Consider the following 19,452-nt stretch of genomic DNA (forward strand, 5'->3'; position numbering starts at 1 on the left):
TATATATACATAGTTTCGCAGATAGATCAACCAAATGGAATTATACTGCAAGAGCCCTTTTGTGCCTGGTTCTCTCTCGTTGTTCTCTTCTGTGACTGGCCCCTCGTGTCGTGACCGCGGACCTGCAGACTGCAGGTCCATATTGCAGGTTGTGCCCACTTTATTCAGTCAGGCCCAGATGGATTTGGGACACACAGGTTGCTTCCAGTCCTTTTGCCTCATAAAGAACGCGACAGTAAACATCACCTGCATAATCAGAGTGACCTTTCGAAGTGGGGTGACAGGGATGCAGGCCAAGAGCCCGTGCAGCACAGGATTTGATTAAATCCCTCTGGTGTCAGCCAGACCTTGGCGTGAGCACACATGCACCCACGCGGGCAAGTCTCTTATTTTCTCTGAGCCTCCGGTTCTCCCTTGTGTAAAAGGTATGCAACCCTCACCCACCATTCTGAAATCCACAAAGCCCTCCCTCATTTGTGGCAAAACTGCCCTCTCCCAGCTTGCTGACAGGAGGTTATTAACAGTATGATATGACTGTTCATGCACTTTGCTGCGGAAATGCTAATACATTTGTGGTTGCCTTTCAACAGTACTTACCCAGGTTTGGGAGTATGTTTTCAAAGTTATCATCCTCAAAAGGGCCTTTTTCACTCTCTTTGGTTTTTTTTTTTTTTTTTGGGCGGGGGGGGGCTACCCTGTGCGGCTTGTGCGATCTTATCCTTCTCAACCAGGGATTGAACCTGTGCCCCCCGCAGTGGAAGCCCGGAGCCCTAACCACTGGGCCGTCATGGAATTCCCCTGAAGGACGCTTTTATGGCATTTTTTCTTACTTGCCTTTGCATGAAGTTTTAACGTCCAGATACCAGTGTGTATCTGTATGTGTGCATGAGTACGTGCTCAGTGGTGTCCCACTCTTTGCGACCCCCATGGACTGTCGCCCTCCAGGCTCCTCTCTGCATGGGATTCTCCAGGCAGGAATCCTGGAGTGGGTTGCCGTTTCCTTCTCCAGGGGATCTTCCTGACCCGGGGGTTGAACCCATGTCTCCTGCATTGGCAAGTAGACTTTTTTTTTTACCACTGAGCCATCTGGGAGGCCTATTTGTACGTGTACTATACGCATGTCTGTGCTTTATACCTTATATTTATAGGGTCCCCACCAAGAACCAGTTTCTCTGTAGAGAATGCATGGACCTAGACCAGTGATTCTCAACCAGGGGTGACTTTGCTCCCCAGGGACACTTGGCAATGTCTGGAAACAGTTTGGGTTGTCTCAGCTGTGGGGAAGGGGTTACAGTTAGCTTTGGTGAGTACAGACCAGGAATGCTGCTGGCTTCCTCCAGGGCACAGCAAAAGCCCCTCCCCCTACAATGTGTCGAACTTGCTAGATTGGGAAACCCTTCTCTAGATTCCACTGGGGCTTCCTCCCAATATACAGTATGTCTGCTTGTTGCCTTGCTAAAAATCCAAGTTGTCCCGAGTTTGGAATGCATCTGGTCCCTGGTTTAGGAGTTGGGATGCTAAAACCCCCATCCCAGATTGGTGAGAGGGCTGTTTGGGGGCTGATGTGGTAAAGTGTGTTTCTTGCCACCTGGCTGTGGTCCATGCTCACCCAGGATGAGCCAAATTGCCTGGGTGCTCAGGGTCCCATGCCTGGATGCTCTCTCCACCTTGAGCAGGTCCTGCTAACTGGGTCCTGGCCCCAAGGGTGCTCAGGGCTTTATCCAGCATGCCCAAAAGCTTGCATCAGCACCAGCTTCTTCCAAATGGACCTATTATTTCGTTTATAGGCTTTGACCAAGGTGTTGTCTGTCTGAACACGTCTCTGGGCTCGGCCAAATGCCAGTGGCAAACTGGCCTGGAGCTGTGCGTGGGCCCGGCTCCTGTGTCCTGGAGCTCACGACAGAGGCTTCCAAGCTCTCTCACCCACTTGTGACCCACTGAGTCAGGTGATGTGCAGACAGGACCCTGCAGCAGGCAGGTCTGCCCCGACCTGGGTGCTGCCGCTTCAAGTTGGCCAAAGAGACACCATCCACCAAGCATTTTCCAGGGCCTCTGCTTCCCAAGGGCTGGGCTAGGAGGCAAGGGTGGTTGGAGCTGAGCTGCGAGTTAGAATAGGCAGCACCCTAGACCCTGGGCAGGGCCTTTGAACAAAACCACAGACTGGGCTGGGCACCAGGAGGAAACGTGGGCTGTGCTTGCTGGTAACCAAAATCGATGCTGTCGCTATGAGCATCCTTGGGTTTGTGAGTTGATGCATGTGTGTATTTGTGTGTGTGTGTGTGTTGTTATATGTGTGTTGTGTATTTTGTGTGTTGTGTTTTTTGTGTATGTGTGCTTGTGTGTGTGTGTGTGTGTGTATTTATGTATTTTTTTGTGTATAGTGGTAAAGAATCTGCCTGCCAATGCAGGAGCCACAGGAGACATGGGTTCGATCCCTGGGTTGGGAAGATCCCCTGGAGAATGGAATGGCAACCCACTCCACTATTCTTGCCTGGCAAACCCATGGACAGAGGCGCTTTGGTGGGCTACAGTTCATGTGGCCACGAAGAGTTGGGCATGATGGAGCAACAGAGCATGTGTTTGTGTATATATTTGCGTGTGTGTTTATTTGTGTTGTACGCATCTGGGTGTGTATGTGTGTGCGCGGGCACGTGTGTGTACCCGCTAGGTGAATCACCAGAAGCAGGGGTGGTGGAGCCATGCTGTGGCCCTGCAGTGTGCCCACAGCCTCAGACGCGGTGGAGGTGGCGGCCGAGGCCTGTCAGGGAGCGATCCCGCAGGATTTGGGGAGACACACCAGCTCCCTGCTTCCTCCCTGGGTTCACACTGACACATCAAGGCTGCAATTCTGTCACCCAACAAGCTGAGGCCTCGCCTGAAATAAACATGACAGAGATGTTTTGACATGTGATGTTTCAAAAAAAAGAGTCAAATTTGCCTGAGAGACTGTTTTAAGAATCTTTCCAAGAGGAGCCAAGTCAGGGTGGGTGGGACCGATCCCCTGAAGAGGAGATGCTCGGAAACATGAATTCTATATTCACATGGGATTGTACATTTTTGACGTTTATTTTTAAAAGCTAACAACCGCAAGTGTTACAAAATACAAGAAGAAGTGGAATTTTAAAACTGGGCCTCCCTCTCTCCCCCACCCCCCGTCACTCGGTTCCCCTCCCAGAGACAAGTGTGATGACAGCTTTCCTGTGTCCTCCTCACATGCCCTGTGCATTTTCAAATATTTACATATATATCCTTCCCCTCTCCACCTGTTGTTTCCAGCCTCGCCTTATTCGCTTGACAGTGTATCTTGGAAGTCATTCCATATCAGGACACACGTATCTTCCTCATTCTTTTCAACAGTTGAAAAGTATTGCGTGCTATGGTTGGTTCTGTCATTTTAAAACATAAAGATACATTTGGAAAAAACCACATTCCTTTTTCTCTTGACTCCTCTTTAACCTTAGAACTGTAGGCCTTTTATTAATAGAACTTTAGGCCGAAAAGGAATTTGAATTGGTCTGTGTAAAAGATCTCAGGACTTCCAGAATGTTCTAAGCTCTTTCCTCTCCCCCTGCAGGAAGATTCCTGGTTATCTAGGGCGGGTGGGGGTTGGTTGTCCTCCATTCCTGGGCCAATCTCTTTTATTTGCACCTTGAAAAAAAAAATCATCGTCACCAGACTGCCTTCACTGTTTGTCAGCACACTGAACGGGGTGTCTTAGAAGAAAGACTTGTTTTTAAAAAATAACAGAAATTAAAATTTAATAGCACATATAAAAACAGTCCTGGAATGTACCAAGAAGCTTTGAATAGATCACAGCCTTGTTCATGGCATGAGAAAGGGGGCCAGGGATCACCTGTGGGTTGTTTATCCACTGACTTGCCCATTCATTCACTCTAGACCATTCATTCTCTCTAGACCATTCATTCACAGACCACTGGCAGGGCTGTGTCTTGCCTTGATGGTCTGAGAGTGGACAGACCGCATTGCCTGCCCTCAGGGAGCCCACAGTCCAACAGACAGTGAGCACACGTGCCCTGTGGGATCCCAAGAGAGACCCAGGCCTGCTCGAATGGAGGCTTCTGGGAGGAGCTGATGCCTGTGCCGTGCTTCAGGGCCTCATTCTAAGCAGGCCTGGGGTGGATGTTTCCTGGATGCAGTCACAGCGGGACTTAGTGGGATGGGGCATCACTGGCCATAGACTTGGAGCCACCTGGGTTTGAATCGGGCTCCTTCACCCCCTCCTGAGACCCTGGGCAAGTGGCTTCACCTCCCTGGGCCTCAGTCTTCCCATCTGGAAAGTGGGACTAGTTCACAGTACCTGCCTCTTAGGGTTGTTGGGAGGATGAGTTGCAGCAGGTGGGCACACGGAGAGGGCAGTATCAGCGTCCTTTCCTGTTGTCCCTGTCCACCTGTGAAATGGGCATGTTAAAGCGTTGACTCGGGGGTTTAATTGGACGGCGCACGTAAGGAATCTGACTTGGTGCCAGGCGCGCAGTGGGTGCTCCTTACGTGTGTTCCCAGTTATTACTTCTTCCATCGTCTCCTTACTCACCCCCACTACCCAGAGCGCAGGGTGCCCATCGGGCTTCCGGAGTCTGGGAGACCCCACCCCCAAGGCCAGTGGGAGCCCAGGGCCCCCCAGCCCAGCTGTCCTTTCTGTTTATTGACTCGGAGGTGGATGCGGTGGGGGCCACCAGGAAGCACCCCCACTCCCTGGCGGCCTGCACGGCACTCTGTGCCGTAACCAGGCATGCCTCCTGAAGACCCGCTGCCAGCACGCCTTCCCGCCCTTCAGGTGACACACTTGTCCCGTGGAGACAGCGTGTCTCTGCCAGACCTGGTTCTGCAGCCTGCCCGCCCCGCTCGGCCCTGGGGAGGGAGGGTGTGCTGGAAGAGCCTGTGCCGGGCTCGCTGCGGGATGCAGGAGAGCAGCTGGCTCATGTCGGGGTCGGGGAGATAGTGAGGGATCCAGTGAAGACGACCCCTTTGCTCTCAGCTGCGTGATGGGGCAGTCAGGCCTCCTTACGGCGTCGTAGCACCTCGTTAGACTGTTAAGCCGACGCTTTGGGGAACTAAACTGTGGATGTTATTTATCGTTGTCATCACCATCATCTCAACTGGTATCTGGTCCTTCTCACGTGCCTGGCGTGTGCAGCTCTCACCAGACATTTTACAAGATTCGCCCAACACCCCCACCCCCATTTTACAGACGGGAAAATCGAGGTTTGAGATTTGCTTGCAGCTACCAAGAGGCAGAGCTGAATTTGTGCCCGACCTGCCAGCCTCAGGGCCTGCGCCACCTCCAGCTCGTGGGAGCCTCCCTCTCTGTCTGCGCCCATGTCCGCGTGCTTCATGGTCCTGGTTGTGTTCTCTCGGTTTCTGTCTTGCTCTCTCTCCGTCTTGGCTGTAACCCCCGTCCAAGCCACCACAGTGTGCCACACCTGGCTATACCTGGCTACACCTGGCCACACCTAGCCACACCTGGCCAGACTGCATAACTGTTCCCAGAGCGCATTGAGAGGGGTCAGAAACCGGTGCTTCCCAGGGAAGCACCACCTCCAGCCGCTGGGGGACGGGGGGACACTGTGGGCTCCTAGCTGGGACCCAAGTCCCCGGGGAGGGACACCGCGCGGGTTTGCTGCCAGCATCAGGAGTTCTGAGGGCTCTGTGCTGCCCCGTTCCTGCCCACTTCCTTCTGAGCCGACTGCCTTACCTTGCTCTCCGTCTCTCCTTTCTTCCCCGTTCCTCCCCACCTTCCTTCCCTTTCAGTGAGCACGTGCTCTGTGCCAGGTCCTGTGACTAAGCACCGAGAAGCCAGTGTGACAAGATGCAGCTCTCCTCTTGGAGGTCGTGTGCACTGGGAGGAACAGGCACCCAAGGACCTGTCCAAGTGCTGAGAACCCCCGGCCAAAGCCTGGGCTCGGCGGGACCAGGACAGGACCTAGGCTCGGCCGGGGAAGCTGCTCCCAGGGGCTGCCACTTGCTGCCCTTGCCAGGCGAAGAGCTGGGCAGCAGGCCTGGGCTGTGACGGTGCCCGAGCGTGGCTGCAGCACAAAGGAGGGGTGAGGAGGAGGACACTGGGCCCCGCAGCCACAGTGGGGCAGCCAGGGTTTTAAGATAAGAGCCCGGGCGTCTTCCCTGCTGGTCCAATGGTTAAAACTCTGTGCTTCCAATGCATCAGGTATGGGTTCGATCCTTGGTCAGAGGGCTAAGATCCCACATGCTTTGTGGTGAGACAAAAAAAAAAAAAGATAAGAGCCTGGAGTTGGGGGTCCAGGTAGATGGGAGACCCCTGGGGGACTTGGCCCAACCTCAGCCTGCCGCCCCCCTCCTTCTCCCCTCCCTGGGCCTGAGGCCCCACCTGGGTGCAGCTTGGACTGCCCTGCGGTGACCAGGCACAGGCCAGGGACTCAGGAGACCTGGATTCTCGGCCTAGCCTGGCATCCTTTCCTGGATTTCCTTTCTTGGCCCTCGGTTTTCCCATCTGTGAAATGATCACTGAGGGCCTCACGGAACTCTCCATGTCGAGCCAGAGCTGGGAGAATGCAGCAGTTCGGGGGAGCACTTTAGGGCCTGAGTGTCAGGCAGACCTGAATGCCAGCTCCACCCAGCTTCTGTGTGGCCTTGGGTGTGTCAGGTCCCCTCTCTGGACCTCAGTCTCCTCCCCTGTAAAATGACAGTTCCCGTAAGTCCTAAGGCTTCCTGTGCAGGAGCCCGCGAGGACAGAGTGAAAGGCTGGGATATTCAGCTGTGCTTACCGTAGTGCCAGCCCTTGATGTTGTTGTTATTGTTACTGCTCAGCCGTGGTGCAAGTCTGATCCAGGCACAAGGCAGGGAGGTGCCTCCAGGCCCTGGGGGCACTGGGACAGAGCCAGTGTCGCCCTCGACAGCGTGGGCCCTATGACCCCGGGGTACCCTGCACAGCTGACAGTGTCCAGTTGCAGAGGGGGAGGGGAATTGGTCAGATTTGCCCCGTCAGCTGCGGGCCACCCAGCACCTCCCTGACTCAGGCTGCTTTCCTAGATGGATGTGTCAGACACCCTGAAATACAGGCAGGGGTCATATTCTCTCTTACCGTCACCCCCTCCCTAATGACATGGCCTTTTCTGCTTAAGGAGCTCACACCTGTTCCGTGCAAAAAAAAAAGTTATTTTCAGAAACATATTCTTCCAGCAAATATTTAGTCGACAAGTACTCCAGGCCTGGTGTGGTTCTAAGCTCTGGGTGCAGCAGTGGGTGAAAGAGTCCCCGTGTTCATACAGCCGACAGTCTAAAGGGTGTCAGGGAGCAGTCAGCCACCTGGGTTGGTTGGTTTGTTTTTTAACATTGATTTATTTGGCTGTGCCGGGTCTTAGTTGCGGCATGTGGGATCTAGTTCCCAGAACAGAGCTGGAAACCTGGCCCCCTGCATTGGGAGCTTGCAGTGTTAGCCACTAGACCACCGGGGAAGTCCCCAGCCACCTGTTTTGTAAATAAAGTTTTATTGGAACACAGACATCATCCGTGCTGCTGACATGGTAACGACAGCAAGGCAGAAGCTGAGATAGACCCCATGACCCACAAAGCGCCAAATATTTATTATCTGGCCCTTGATAGGCAGAGTTTGCTGGGCTCTGGTAGAGATGAACAAATGAAGAGCCCTCTTCTGATTTGTTCTTAAACGGGGATGTATCCATATGATAGAGTTGCAGGAATGGTTTAATGGATTTTATTTAATTTTATCATCTGCTGATACTGGGATCCAAAATCACACGTGTGGATCCTAAATAAAATCATCATCAATAATAGACAGGGACTTCCCTGGTGACTAAGACTCCATGCTTCCACTGTGGCCGGGTGGGGCGCGGGTTCAGTCCCTGAACGGAGAGCTAAGATCCCACACGCTGCATGGTGGTGTGGCCAAAAAAAAAAAGTTTCCTCACTACAGGTAGCGTCACTGGTAACAGTTTTCTCTGAAAACTTCCAGAGATCTCCTTTGCCTATTCTCACATGCATTTATACATCTGTCTTCACAAAGCTGGTATCACAACATAATGCGTGGTTTTTTCACCTACATGTAATAAAGGGATCTGACTTTGGGGAAAAAAAAAATACGATTGTTTGCTCGGATAAGACAGACAGCTTTCTGTGATACTCAGGAGTCTTTCTGAGCATCCTTTTCCTCGGCTGTGTTTATTCCGCCACATGGATATTTCATCCTGCGTATTTCACTGATGAACTCCTCAGGTGGGTAGGTGCCCAGTATGCTACTGGAGAGGAGTGGACATATAACTCCAGAAAGAATGAAGAGATCACCAGAAAAGACCCTGATGCTGGGAAAGATTGAAGGCGGGAGGAGAAGGGAACGACAGAGGATGAGATGGTTGGATGGCATCACCAGCTCGCTGGACGTGAGTCTGAGCAAGCTCCGGGAGTTGGTCATGGACAGGGAAGCCTGGCGTGCTGTAGTCCATGGGGTCGCAAAGAGTCGGACACGACTGAGCGACTGAGCTGAACTGATATTTCACTGATCCCCGTCTTGTTGGATGTTTAGGACGATTCCAGTATTTGCAATATTTTGCAATCTTTGTGCTCCCGTGGGGAAGCATCCATGTTCACAGATCTTGGCGAGCGTGTCTGATGATTCTCAGATAAATTTCTGGAACTAAACTGGCTGAGTCAGGGTGTGCACGTTTTAAATTTCAGGACATGTGTTACCGCTTGTTTAAACACAGCCCTCAAAGGCGTCTGTTAGGCTGGTCTCCCCAGCTTGGGTGTTAGAAAGCTGTCCATCATCTGTCCTGGGCTGAGGCGGTCGTGTTTGTCTGTAAGACAAGGGCCCAGAATTTTCACCCACCACCAGCTTGGGGGCTTGGCGACCTAGTCTGAGCGAGTGATTTTTCTCTAATTAATCATTATTATTATTATTATTATCATTTTGCCGTGCCTCTCTGCATGTGGGATTTCAGTCCCCTGATTAAGGATCACCGCACTCCCTGCAGTAGGTGTGGAATCTTCACCACTGGACCACCAGGGAAGTCCCCCCGCAGGTGGTTTTTAAAGTCACCAAGTTCTCGTTTTAAATCTCGGCCGAGTTAGCCTTCTTAGAGCACTTTAACGTGCATTTCCTCACGTGAGCCTCTTGAAGTATCCTGGAAAAGGTTGGGGTGTGTGTGTGTGGAAGAAGCCCAAACCTGGATTCCAGGCTCACCACAAGCAACCTATGCCTCTGACTTTATCATCTGAAAAAGTTTCTCATCTGAAAAGGCCAGTCTGATGGCCTCAGAGGAGTCCTTGGAGATTTAAATGTTAAGTTGTGATGACCTCATGTGGCAGATGGCAGCTAAAATTTGGATTGTGGCTGTTTGCTATCCGTCAGGAGTACATGCCGAATGGCGGGGGGGCAGCTAATTTGGGCACATGTGTTCCTCAGACAACTCTTCTCGTTAGCCATCATGTATTTTCAGACCTCCCTGTAGATACGTTCTCCCCTGCAGGCAGCGGGGGGTTTTTATGGCAGCCTGTGAGGCAAAGCTGATTTGGAAAAACAGTCTGCCTTAAAGCTAATTTTAAAAACCTGACTTTCAGCAAGTTCTAGAGAGTTTTGGACCCTTTCTGTGGTCTTGTTGAGGCCTTGTCGCCCTGGGAGTGAAGATCAAGACTTGCTGACTTGAGGACCGCCAGGGTCCACAATGAGACACGTGGCAGAAGCCGACCAGCCGGCAAGCAGAAAGAAGTGCTGACAGACAGCCCGCTTGCCTGAGTCTCACCGACAAGATGAATTCCCTGAGATGACCCTCACCCTTGGAGTGCTCCAGATTTGGGGGTTCGGTGTTAAGACGCAGCGAACGAGATGGCAATCAACCAAATACTTAACATCTGCTTTGTCCAGACACTAAGGCCCAGAGCGGTTAAGTGACTTGCCCAAGGTCACACAGCCACCATGCGATGGAGCCTGGCTTCAAATCCAGGCATCCTGGCTCCAGAGATAGTACTTGTCCGAGGGAGAATGAAAAGAAACAGGTCAATTATAATGAATATGTTGCGGGGCGTTCTACAGCCGTGCTCTTCGCTGGAAACTCTCTGCTGTGACTGACGTGTACTCTATCCATGCTGCTGAATGTGGCAGCCACATGCAGCTGTGGAGCCCTTGAAATGTAGTTACAGCCACTGAAGAACTGGATTCTTTGTATTTTTCAAATTTTAATTAATGTAAATAGCCACGTGTGGCTATTGTGTTGGACAACATAGGTGTAGAGACCTGAAGCCGAGGGAACGGGAGCTGGGGGCTCCTGAGCCAGCCCTGGGTGAGGGGGAGTTCAGGGAAGGCTTCCTGGAGGAAGAGCCAACGAAGCTGAAGCTGAAATTTGAACAAGAGCCTAGAGGTGGTGGCTGCTCCAGCAGGTCCCAAGGTGAAGGAGGGCTGGAGCAGCCAGGAAGAGGGGCTGGGAGGGTCAGGAGGTGGGAGAGGGACAGGGGACGGTGGAGAAAGAGCCCCATCAGTGAAGGTCCCACAAGCCATCCTTCCGGTGTTTGGACCTGACTCTGGGGAGCTATTGAAGGGTTTTGAGCAAGGACCTTGCAGGCTTTGAATTCAGCTTTGGAAACTGTTACAGGAAAAGAATGTCTGGGAAGGGACCAGAGGTGAAGGAGGCAGGGGAGCCCCAGAGCTGGCCGGGTTTGGACGGAATGTTCCCGAGAGAGACTTTGAAGGGCTTGGAGGTTGACCCGACTCGGGGGTGAGAGTGGCGAGGAAGTCGGGGATGCTGCCTTCCAGAATCCCGAGTCTGGCTTTAGCAGTGAGGGGAGCAGACCTCCCTCCTTGCCTTCAGGGATTCCACATCCCTGAGCATGAATCTTAAACCTCTGCAGGGAGGCCCACAAATGGGGACACACGGAAGCCAGTGTGTGTTTTGCTGAGCACCATATACTCCTCCACCCCCAGCCTGCCGCCTAGAGCCTTCCAAAGGAGGTCAGGAAGTGTTCCCCTGCCTCCTGCCCTGATTCCACCCTTGGCAGCCTTGGAAGCTTGCCGTTCTGATTTCCAGGGGCCCTTGCTCCCTCACTCATCACTCAGAGATCCCTGTCTCTTGGGGGCTTTTTGTTTGTTTGTTTAGCTGCCCTGGGTCTTAGTTACAGCATGCAGGATCTTTAGTTATGGCATGCAAACGCTTGGTTGTGGTATTCAGGATCTAGTTCCCTGACCAAGGATCGAACCCAGGCCCCTCTGCACCGGAAGCGCGGCATCTTAACCTGCCTCCTGCGATGTCTTGGGCAGTCCTGGACGGTCGGTCACTCCAGTTCTCAGCGCAGACGTTTGGACCCGTCTCTGAGAGCAGTAGGGAGCCTGGGTGGGTTTGAGCAAGGGGTCAGGCAGCATGATTTATCAGCTGGATAAGCTGATAAATAGGTTTATCAGCCGGACCAGGTTCTGAGCATTTGCCCCTGATAGAAACCTCTGGCTTGTCCTTGCAGGATCAGCTGAAGCAGTGTTTCTCCAGGAGGACCCCCGAGGCCAAGGACACCGACACCCTCGTGCAGGAAGCCGACAGTCAGTATGGGACGTGGCCGGACCAGCGCCAGAGCGGGGAGAGGTAAGCGGTGTGGGACAGGACCTCTCGGGGGGAGTCGGCCCCCATCTGCCTCCTGATTTCTCCGTTACTAAGGAGAACCTGTTTTGTCTGTAACAGGTTGTTGTGTAATAAGGCAACCCATTCTTTTTATAAAACAGAAGTTTAGAAAGTACAAAAAAAAAATAAAGATTTTAAAATGATATATGAAATACCCAGAATAGGCAAATCCACAGGGACAGAGGAGACCAGATTTCCTCCTGGGCGGATGGAGATGTTCTTAAACCAGAGTGGCGATGGCCACACAGCGTTAAGAAGGAAAGTGAAAGTCGCTCAGTCGTGTCTGACTCTTTGCAACCCCATGGACTATACAGTCTGTGGAATTCTCCAGGCCAGAATACTGGGCCTGCGGTGGGTAGCCTTTCCTTTCTCCAGGGAATCTTCCCAACTCAGGGATCAAACCCAGGTCTCCCGCGTTGCAGGCAGATTCTTTACCAGCTGAGCTGCAAGGGAAGCCCACAGCATTAGGAATGCACTGGATGCCCCTACTGGCAAATTTCATCTTACATGTTTCACCACCACAAACCAAAAAAAAAAAAATTGCCAAGAAAATGAAAACCAACTGTAATGTCAGGACTCAGGTATCACTTTCATTAGTGTTTTTGGTTGTCTTTCTAGACTTTTTTTCTATGTACATATATTGTGTGTTTATAAACAGAGGAGCGTATTATACATACCTTCATAAGCTATGTCAGCATTCAGGATCATCACTGTTAGTGGCGTGGAGGGCCCCTCAGGTGTTGGCCTGGCTGGGAGGGAATGTTATTGTGACTGCAGAAGCCTGAAGGTCACCAAGCATCACCCAGATTCAGGAGGCAGGCAGGCCTGAATCCCAGCTCCGTTCTGGCTGGCTGTGGGGTCCTGGACCATTTAGTTGTATTTGCCGGATTTCACGAACTCCTCTTCTGTAGAAGGGTGCATGTGTGCGTGCTTGGTCACTCAGTCCTGTCCGACTCTGTGCGACCCCATGGAACGGAAGCCCGCCAGGCACCTCTGTCCATGGGATTCTCCAGGCAAGAACACTGGAGTGGGCTGCCTTGGCCTCTTCCAGGGGAGCTTCCCTATCTGGGGGTCGAACCCGCGTCTTCTGCATCTCCTGTACTGCAGGTGGATTCTTTACCCACTGAGCCACCTGGGAAGGCCCTGTAGAAAGGGAATGATGCTCATAAAAACAGCCAAGATGTATTAAGCGGACAGGCCGAGCACTGTTGTCAGCTCTGAAGCGTAGCATTTAAGTCTGTGGTCCCACCTTGCAGAGACGAAGACTGAGACTTGGGGTAGGCAGGAGGGTAACTTGCGTTCACAGTGGGCGTATTTCCCAGCACTTAGTCGTAGGAGTAGGAGTTTGATACTTTGCATTTGTCCATCGTACCTGTTCTTTGTTTTAAACATGCAGTTTTTCTTCTTGCCCTGGGGCGGGATCAAACGCAGTAGCAGCTCTGTGGACACCGAGGATGGGCTTGCCATGTTCTCAGTTCACCTTCCCCACCCGAGGGCTGCAGGATCGCATGGCATTTTAAAGGCAGGGAGATCTGGGTCAACCCCAGTGTGGCCACTTACTGGCTGTGTCTCTGTGTGTCTCAGTTTCCTCATCTGTGGGTATTGTGCCCAGGGATATGGCGTGTCCATGGCTAAGATGGACTCAGACCCGGATATGGTGTGTCCATGGCTGAGCTGGACTCAGACCCAGGTCTCCCAGCTCCTTCCCCTGCCCCCTACCCCAGTCAGGAGTGGCCACACCCCTCCACTGACCTATGTCCCATAGCTGTCGTCGGTACCCAAGCTGGGGGGGAAGTGAGTGAATTAGAAATGGGTGGGCTTCTCTGGTAGCTCAGCTGGTAAAGAATCTGCCTGCAACACAGGAGATCCTGGTTTGATTCCTGCGTCAGGAAGTTCCTATGGAGAAGGGATAGGCTCTCACTCCAGTATTCATGGGGTTCCCTGGTGGCTCAGAGAGTAAAGAATCTGCCTGCAATGCAGGAGACCTGGGTTCGATCCCTGGCTTGGGAAGATCCCCTGGAGGAGGGCATGGCAACCCACTCCAGTATCCTTGCCTGGAGAATCTCCAAGGACAGAGGAGCCTGGCCGGCTATAGTCCATGAGGTCACAGAGGGTCGGACACGACTGAGTGAGTAAGCACACAAGAAAAGAAAAAGGGAAGCGCAGGTTTCTAATGGTGCACATGAAGGGCGTTTCGTTTTCTTTCCTAAGCTGTGATATACGGTTAGTTAATGAGCTTACTTAAATTTCACTAGAATGTTCCTGCAGGAGTCTGGAAGCCTGGGTCCTGGTTTTGCTTTGTCTCACCCTGGGAGGCCCCTCTTCTCTGGGCCTCTATCCTCCCAGCTCTTTCAGGGAGAAGGGGAAACCCCGCCACTGGCATCTCCACCTGCCCGCGTCCCCGCCCCCGCTCCCGTGTCCTGGTATCGCTCGCCCCCTCCCGTCTCTCAGAGGTACCGCAGCTTCTCCCAGAAAGGGCCCAGGCGCGGCTTTACTCCCAGCCCTGGGCAGCAGCGCCACCTGCTGCCCGCTCGGTGGTATTTCCCTCATTTTTTGTGGATCCGCCTCAATGCCGCCCCACGCCCCAATGTCCTGCTTATTCCAAGTAACGAAATCCGTTCAGAGCTGACAAAAAGCAGGCTGTACTCCCTGAGTGAGACACCAGCACACCTGGGTTGACAGCTCTGCCCAAGGGTGAAGTTCGGCGGTCTTTTGGGGCAGACCCTCTGATCAGGGACGTGTTGTCTGGCGTGCTGGTCCCCCCTTCCTTAGGATAAGGCTTTCCTCGGCTCTTGACTTTGGGGTCTTTTTTAAGAGAGGAGCAGGGAGCCTATTTAATTTTAATGGCTTGATTTATTTATAAATCTTCTGTCTTTTGTGGTTCCAATTATCCGAGTGGTACTCGGAATACATTATCGTGGGCAGAAATTCCAGGAGGAGAGAGAGAGTCATGGATCTGGATTCTGGGGTCAGGTCCGCCCCTTTGGGCAAGGCTCTTCATGTCTTTCTGCCTCGGCTTCCTCATCTTTCGCAAGGTTAATGTTTAATTTCGTGAGGTTAATCCTATCCTGTGGGGAGGATGCAAAGATACAGCTTTTCAGCACAGGGCCTGGCACATAGTAGGCGCTCAGTAAATCTTTGTCGAGTGAGTGAGTGAATGAGTGAAGCGATGTAGGATATTCCCCACTCCCGCTCCAGCACAGGTGACGGCCGGCGACGGTTTCCTCGCCGTCAGCGCTGCCCGACGGAAATGCAGCGCAAGCTGCGCAGCCAAGCCTCGCGCGCAGCCGCAGTGTTCCAGGGGCCGCATCAGCACAGTAGAAGGAAAACGGGCGAAATTAATTTAAGATTATTTCCCCTTTTTTAAAAGTCTTCTTCCTTTTTTTTAAAGGCAATTTTTTAAAGTCTTGATTGAATTAGTCACAATATCGCTTCTGTGGTTTGTTTGTTTGTTTTGGCCATGCAGCATGCAGAATCTTAGCTCCCCAACCAGGGGTCGAACCTTCTTCACTCCTTGCACTGGAAGTCGAAGTCTTAACCACTGGACCTCCAGGGAAATCCGGGCACAATTAATTTTAACAGTATATTCTGTGGAACCCAATACCCAGTATGTGTGCTAAATCGCTTCAGTCATGTCTGACTCTGTACAGCATATGGACCAGATCCCGCCAGGCTCCTCTCTCCGTGGGATTCTCTGGATGAGAATACTGGAGTGGGCTGCTGCGCGCTTCTGCAGGGGTCTTTCCCGCCCAGGGAACCAGCCCACGTCTCTCGTGCCTCCTGCATTGGCAGTCCAGCTAGCTCCACCTGGGAAGCCCCACTGAGCCCAATAGACCCTTTATAAATACTGCCCTTGTAACACGCAATCACTGTAAAGTTATCACTGTGGTATTTTACTTGTTTATTTTTCTTCACTCCAAGTGTTAGGAGTCAGCGTGTACTCTCTACTCTTGGCCCAGCTCAGCCCTCACTCGCCCCATTACAAGGGCCCAGCGGCCACAGGTGACCCTTGGCTCCCCACTGGGCAACACAGAGTTAGAGGGTCTCGAGTGGGGGAGTGGCTCCTCCCATTCTGCACCTGTCCAGGTGTTCCAGAGGAACCATGGACAGCACCTGGCCGGGCCCAGGATGGTTCTCCTCACTGGGATGTTCTGTCTCTTATTTCCTGGCATACAAAGCACAGCCCACATCCTGCCTTCTGCCGCATCCCTTCCTTGACATTCAGGTCTCAGAAGCAACCTGCCTGACCACGCCTCCCTCGCTCCCTTCCATTCTCGTAGCTTGGCCCCCGAGTCCCCGTCCCCGGACAGCAGTGCCACCTCGGCTTGGAAGCAGCCCCCCAGCAGCCGCCTGTCCTCGCTGTCCTCCCAGACGGAGGTCACCTCGGCCGGGGACCAGCACGACTGTTCCAGGGAGCAGCGCAGCACCAGCGTGGACCAATCCAGCACGGACCTGGAATCCACTGACGGGATGGAGGGGCTGCCCCCGCCAGACGCCTACCCCGCAAAGAAGGTGGACGACTTCCCCTTTATCGATGTGAGTCGGTAGCTGGGAGCAGTGCTGGAAACACTCCTCTCTCTCCTTTTTTTTTTTTTTTTTTTTTTAATGACTCAGGATGTTCTGCACCAGTCTGAGGCTATAAGGGGGGCCCCAGGGAAATGGAACCAGGTCCCCCTCAAGCCAGCCCCTGCATCGCTGTGGCTCCCTCCCACTTCCCCTGAGTCTGAGAAATGGTCTCTGTTTGGTGACCACCGGAGGTGCATGCTCTCCTCTTAGCGAGGGAAGATTCTTTATGATTTTCGTCTCTCCCTAGCTATCCCCACCCCCGACCAGCCCCCGCACTGGACATCCTCGTGGCCGGTTTGGGAAACAGCTTTGCAGACATCAACAGCCTCTTCCCGCCCCTACTGGGGTGTCTGTCACTTACCAGTTCTGGGAAATGAGTCACTGAAATTAGCTCATCATTGCTAACTTAAAAGGCCCTGGGTGACAGAATTTCTCCAAAGTGGACCTGAGAGGAAGAATCCAACATTTCACACCAGGACCTGAGCCGGCCGGGCAAAGAGATGCCCCCTGTAGGAACAGCTCTTGGCTGTGAGCCTGACTCAGATGCTGCTGGAACCAGGGCTTCCCTGCCTGGGCTCCCTGAAGTCTTGCAGCCCCTCTAGGAAGGGGATACTAGTATCACTCCATTTTTACAAATAGGGCCACCTCAGCTCGGAGAGGGTAAGTCCCCTGCTTGAGGTCACACAACTAGGAATTGAACTGACCAGGAGATGAACCCCAAGCTCCCATCTCTCACCGTTGTCTCCTGGGGGATCACTGAGCCACAGCTGTCCCACCTCCTTGCTGGGCTCACCAGGGTGGTCTTCCTCAACCCCTCCCCCAGCCCTTCCAGCAGGAAAGGTAATGGTCTTGGAAACCATCACTGACTCTCCCCCCGCCTCTGCTCAGAGCCTGCTGCTTGAAACAAATGCCTGGTGCTTAGAAGGTTGCTCCACCAGCTCCCACCTGCCCCCTGAATTACTGTGGGTAGAGGAAGGACCAAGTTGAGAATCTCAGCTCATGGACCCTGTGTGGAGTAAGATCTCTGTAAGGATTTAGTTAAGAGGATGTGTTCAGTTATTCATTCAGCAAACAAACAAATGTGTATTGAGCTCCCTGTTAATGTACTGCTCTAGCTCACCTGCTCGGATGATGTCACCAGGAGGGGGGGCAGCGTTTGCATTATGTGCCCACAATGTGCCAGGCACTGCGTGGGGCACGCCCGGTTCATTTGATTCTTAGAATCAGCCTACGTGGTATCCTTCACAAGGAACGTAGGCTTGAGGCCTTAGGTTCCTAGGAGAATGCAGAAATGCTGGTCCACGTGCCCCCTTAAATAGCATCTTGTGTCTATCGGCGCAGCCACGCACCCCTCCCGGGGGTGGTGCCCTCCCTTTATGTCTCCGGAGCTTCATCTTTTCCCTCTTCTTCCCCGCCACCCCCACAGCAAACCTCAGTGCTCGACTCAAGTGCCCTCAAGACCCGGGTGCAGCTCAGCAAGAGGAGCCGCCGCCGGGCTCCCACCGCCCACTCGCTCCGGCGCAGCCACACCAGCGAGCCGGACGGCAGGTCCGCCTGGGAGGAGGAGGCCCACAGCGCGTGGATGTTCCGGGACTCCACGGGTACGCCCCGTCTCCTCCTCCGCGGGCCGCGCGCTGGCTAGCAGGAAGGAGTTAGGGTAAACCCTGGGAATAGCTTTCTGACTTTGAAGACTGCAGGACCTCGGAGCACAGTAACACAAGAAACTGATTTCTCATTACGCCGAGCTGGCTAGAAGCTAAGTGGGAACAGTTTTTGCGGATGCTCTGTTAATTGGGGCTCCACAGGTTGCAAGGGACTGAGACACAACTTTAGGATTCCACTGTATCTGCTTTGATCATTATTGGAGTCACCCTTATCCTCTCTGCAGGTTTCTTGGCGGGCCTTTTCGTCTATAAATTCTTGAGTTGAAAGACCCGTTCATTCATTACCAGTCTTTTGGGGTTTCTGATCCATTATTCACGGCTATGGGTTTTCCTCTAAGGGCTTCCTTGTCTGCATTCCATGTCAAAACGTAAGCTGGATCTTAAAGAACAGATAGGAATTCGCTAGGGAAAGGTATTCAGGGTGAAAACAGCAGCAGGATCAAAGAGGTCAGAGATGTGGAAAGTGTTCCATGGGTGTGGCCGGGCTGGGGGATGTCAAGAAGTCTCACTAAGCAGTTCAGCCTTGCCCGAGCCGGGACTAGCAGCAATCTTGCTGGAAAGGCAGGGCCAGTTCATAGAGAACAGTGCGATTCCTGGCTAAGGAGTTGGGCTTGCTCTGTAGACAGACAGCTGGAATCTCAGAACGGTGGCTGCCGTTGACTTCAGTACCCTTTTCTTTTGCAACAGAGGAGAAATCCCCGAGAAAGGAAGAGTCAGATGAGGAGGAGAGGACCCCCAGGGCTGAGAGGACGCCCGTCTGCAGACCTCAGAGGATGCCTGTGTTTCCCGGCGTGGACCCGGCTGCACTGAAGGTACTGGACCTCGCGCCCAGAGCTGTGCGCCGCCGCGGCCGCGAAACAGACAGGCCCGTGCTTCTCACCTGCCTCCCTCCCTCCTTGCCTCTCTCCCCCTGGCCTTGCCGGAGGCAGGGACAGGCCCTGCTTACAGGAGTGGGCAGAGGCCCTGCGGAGGCTACTGGTCTTTTTCTCAAATGAGTTCCGGAGTCGGCACTGGGCAGACCTCAGGCAGATCCCACTTTGGAAAGCCGTGTGACTTTGGGCAAACTCTTCGACCTTTGACCTTTAGGCTACTCCTCTATAAAATACAGAAAGCCAGCCTCCACTCTGGAAATGCGCAAACTGGAGCTTAAGCCCGGTAGAGTCCAGAGCCCAGGGCACAGGCTGCCAGGCTGGTGGTGGTGATGGTGACGACCACTGCACCTGGGGTCTGTGCCAGTGTTACCCTTGGGGACAAATGCCATCTGCCACCGTCATAGCCCCGGCCCCAAGAGGAATTCTGTCTGAGCCCACCCTTCCAAGCCACCCCATTCCCTCCATGTCCTCCAAAAATGATGGCCTTTTTCGCCCACAAATCTGATAGTCAGAAACCCCACCGATTCACATTCACGTGAGCAAGGAGCTTAGAAGACCTGGTCCTTGGCCATAGATGAACTCTTGTCTCTGTCGTGGGGTTCTCGGGAAACTAGAGGGGTCGGAGGGGGCTGTGATGAGGACACCACTCGTGGGTGGTGGTGATGTGAATTTCTGATGGTGGTTTGACCCCGATGGTCACGGGTGGCCTCTTGGACTACTGAACTGGCCTCTGGTTTTTCT

At 53.1% G+C, this 19,452-nt stretch overlaps 1 protein-coding gene and 1 long non-coding RNA gene across 4 annotated transcripts in view; one reads left to right on the forward strand and one right to left on the reverse strand.

Moving 5' to 3' along the window:
- Nucleotides 1-19,452, forward strand: part of KIAA1671 (KIAA1671 ortholog) — a 181,010-nt gene that overhangs the window by 152,829 nt on the left and 8,729 nt on the right. For all 3 annotated transcript variants that reach the window (XM_069558292.1, XM_069558294.1, XM_069558293.1), the window contains 4 exons: nt 11,455-11,573; nt 15,890-16,145; nt 17,602-17,776; nt 18,527-18,651. In XM_069558292.1, the coding sequence (XP_069414393.1) occupies nt 11,455-11,573; nt 15,890-16,145; nt 17,602-17,776; nt 18,527-18,651 (675 nt within the window). The remainder of the gene's footprint in view (nt 1-11,454; nt 11,574-15,889; nt 16,146-17,601; nt 17,777-18,526; nt 18,652-19,452) is intronic.
- Nucleotides 3,044-6,908, reverse strand: LOC138422941 (uncharacterized). Its single transcript, XR_011250069.1, has 3 exons — nt 6,759-6,908; nt 4,319-4,409; nt 3,044-3,648 (listed from the first exon to the last, which is right to left on the reverse strand). It is a non-coding gene; the product is annotated as an uncharacterized lncRNA (long non-coding RNA).

The sequence above is a fragment of the Ovis canadensis genome, chromosome 17, assembly GCF_042477335.2.
Source record: "Ovis canadensis isolate MfBH-ARS-UI-01 breed Bighorn chromosome 17, ARS-UI_OviCan_v2, whole genome shotgun sequence".
Lineage (NCBI taxonomy): Eukaryota > Metazoa > Chordata > Mammalia > Artiodactyla > Bovidae > Ovis > Ovis canadensis.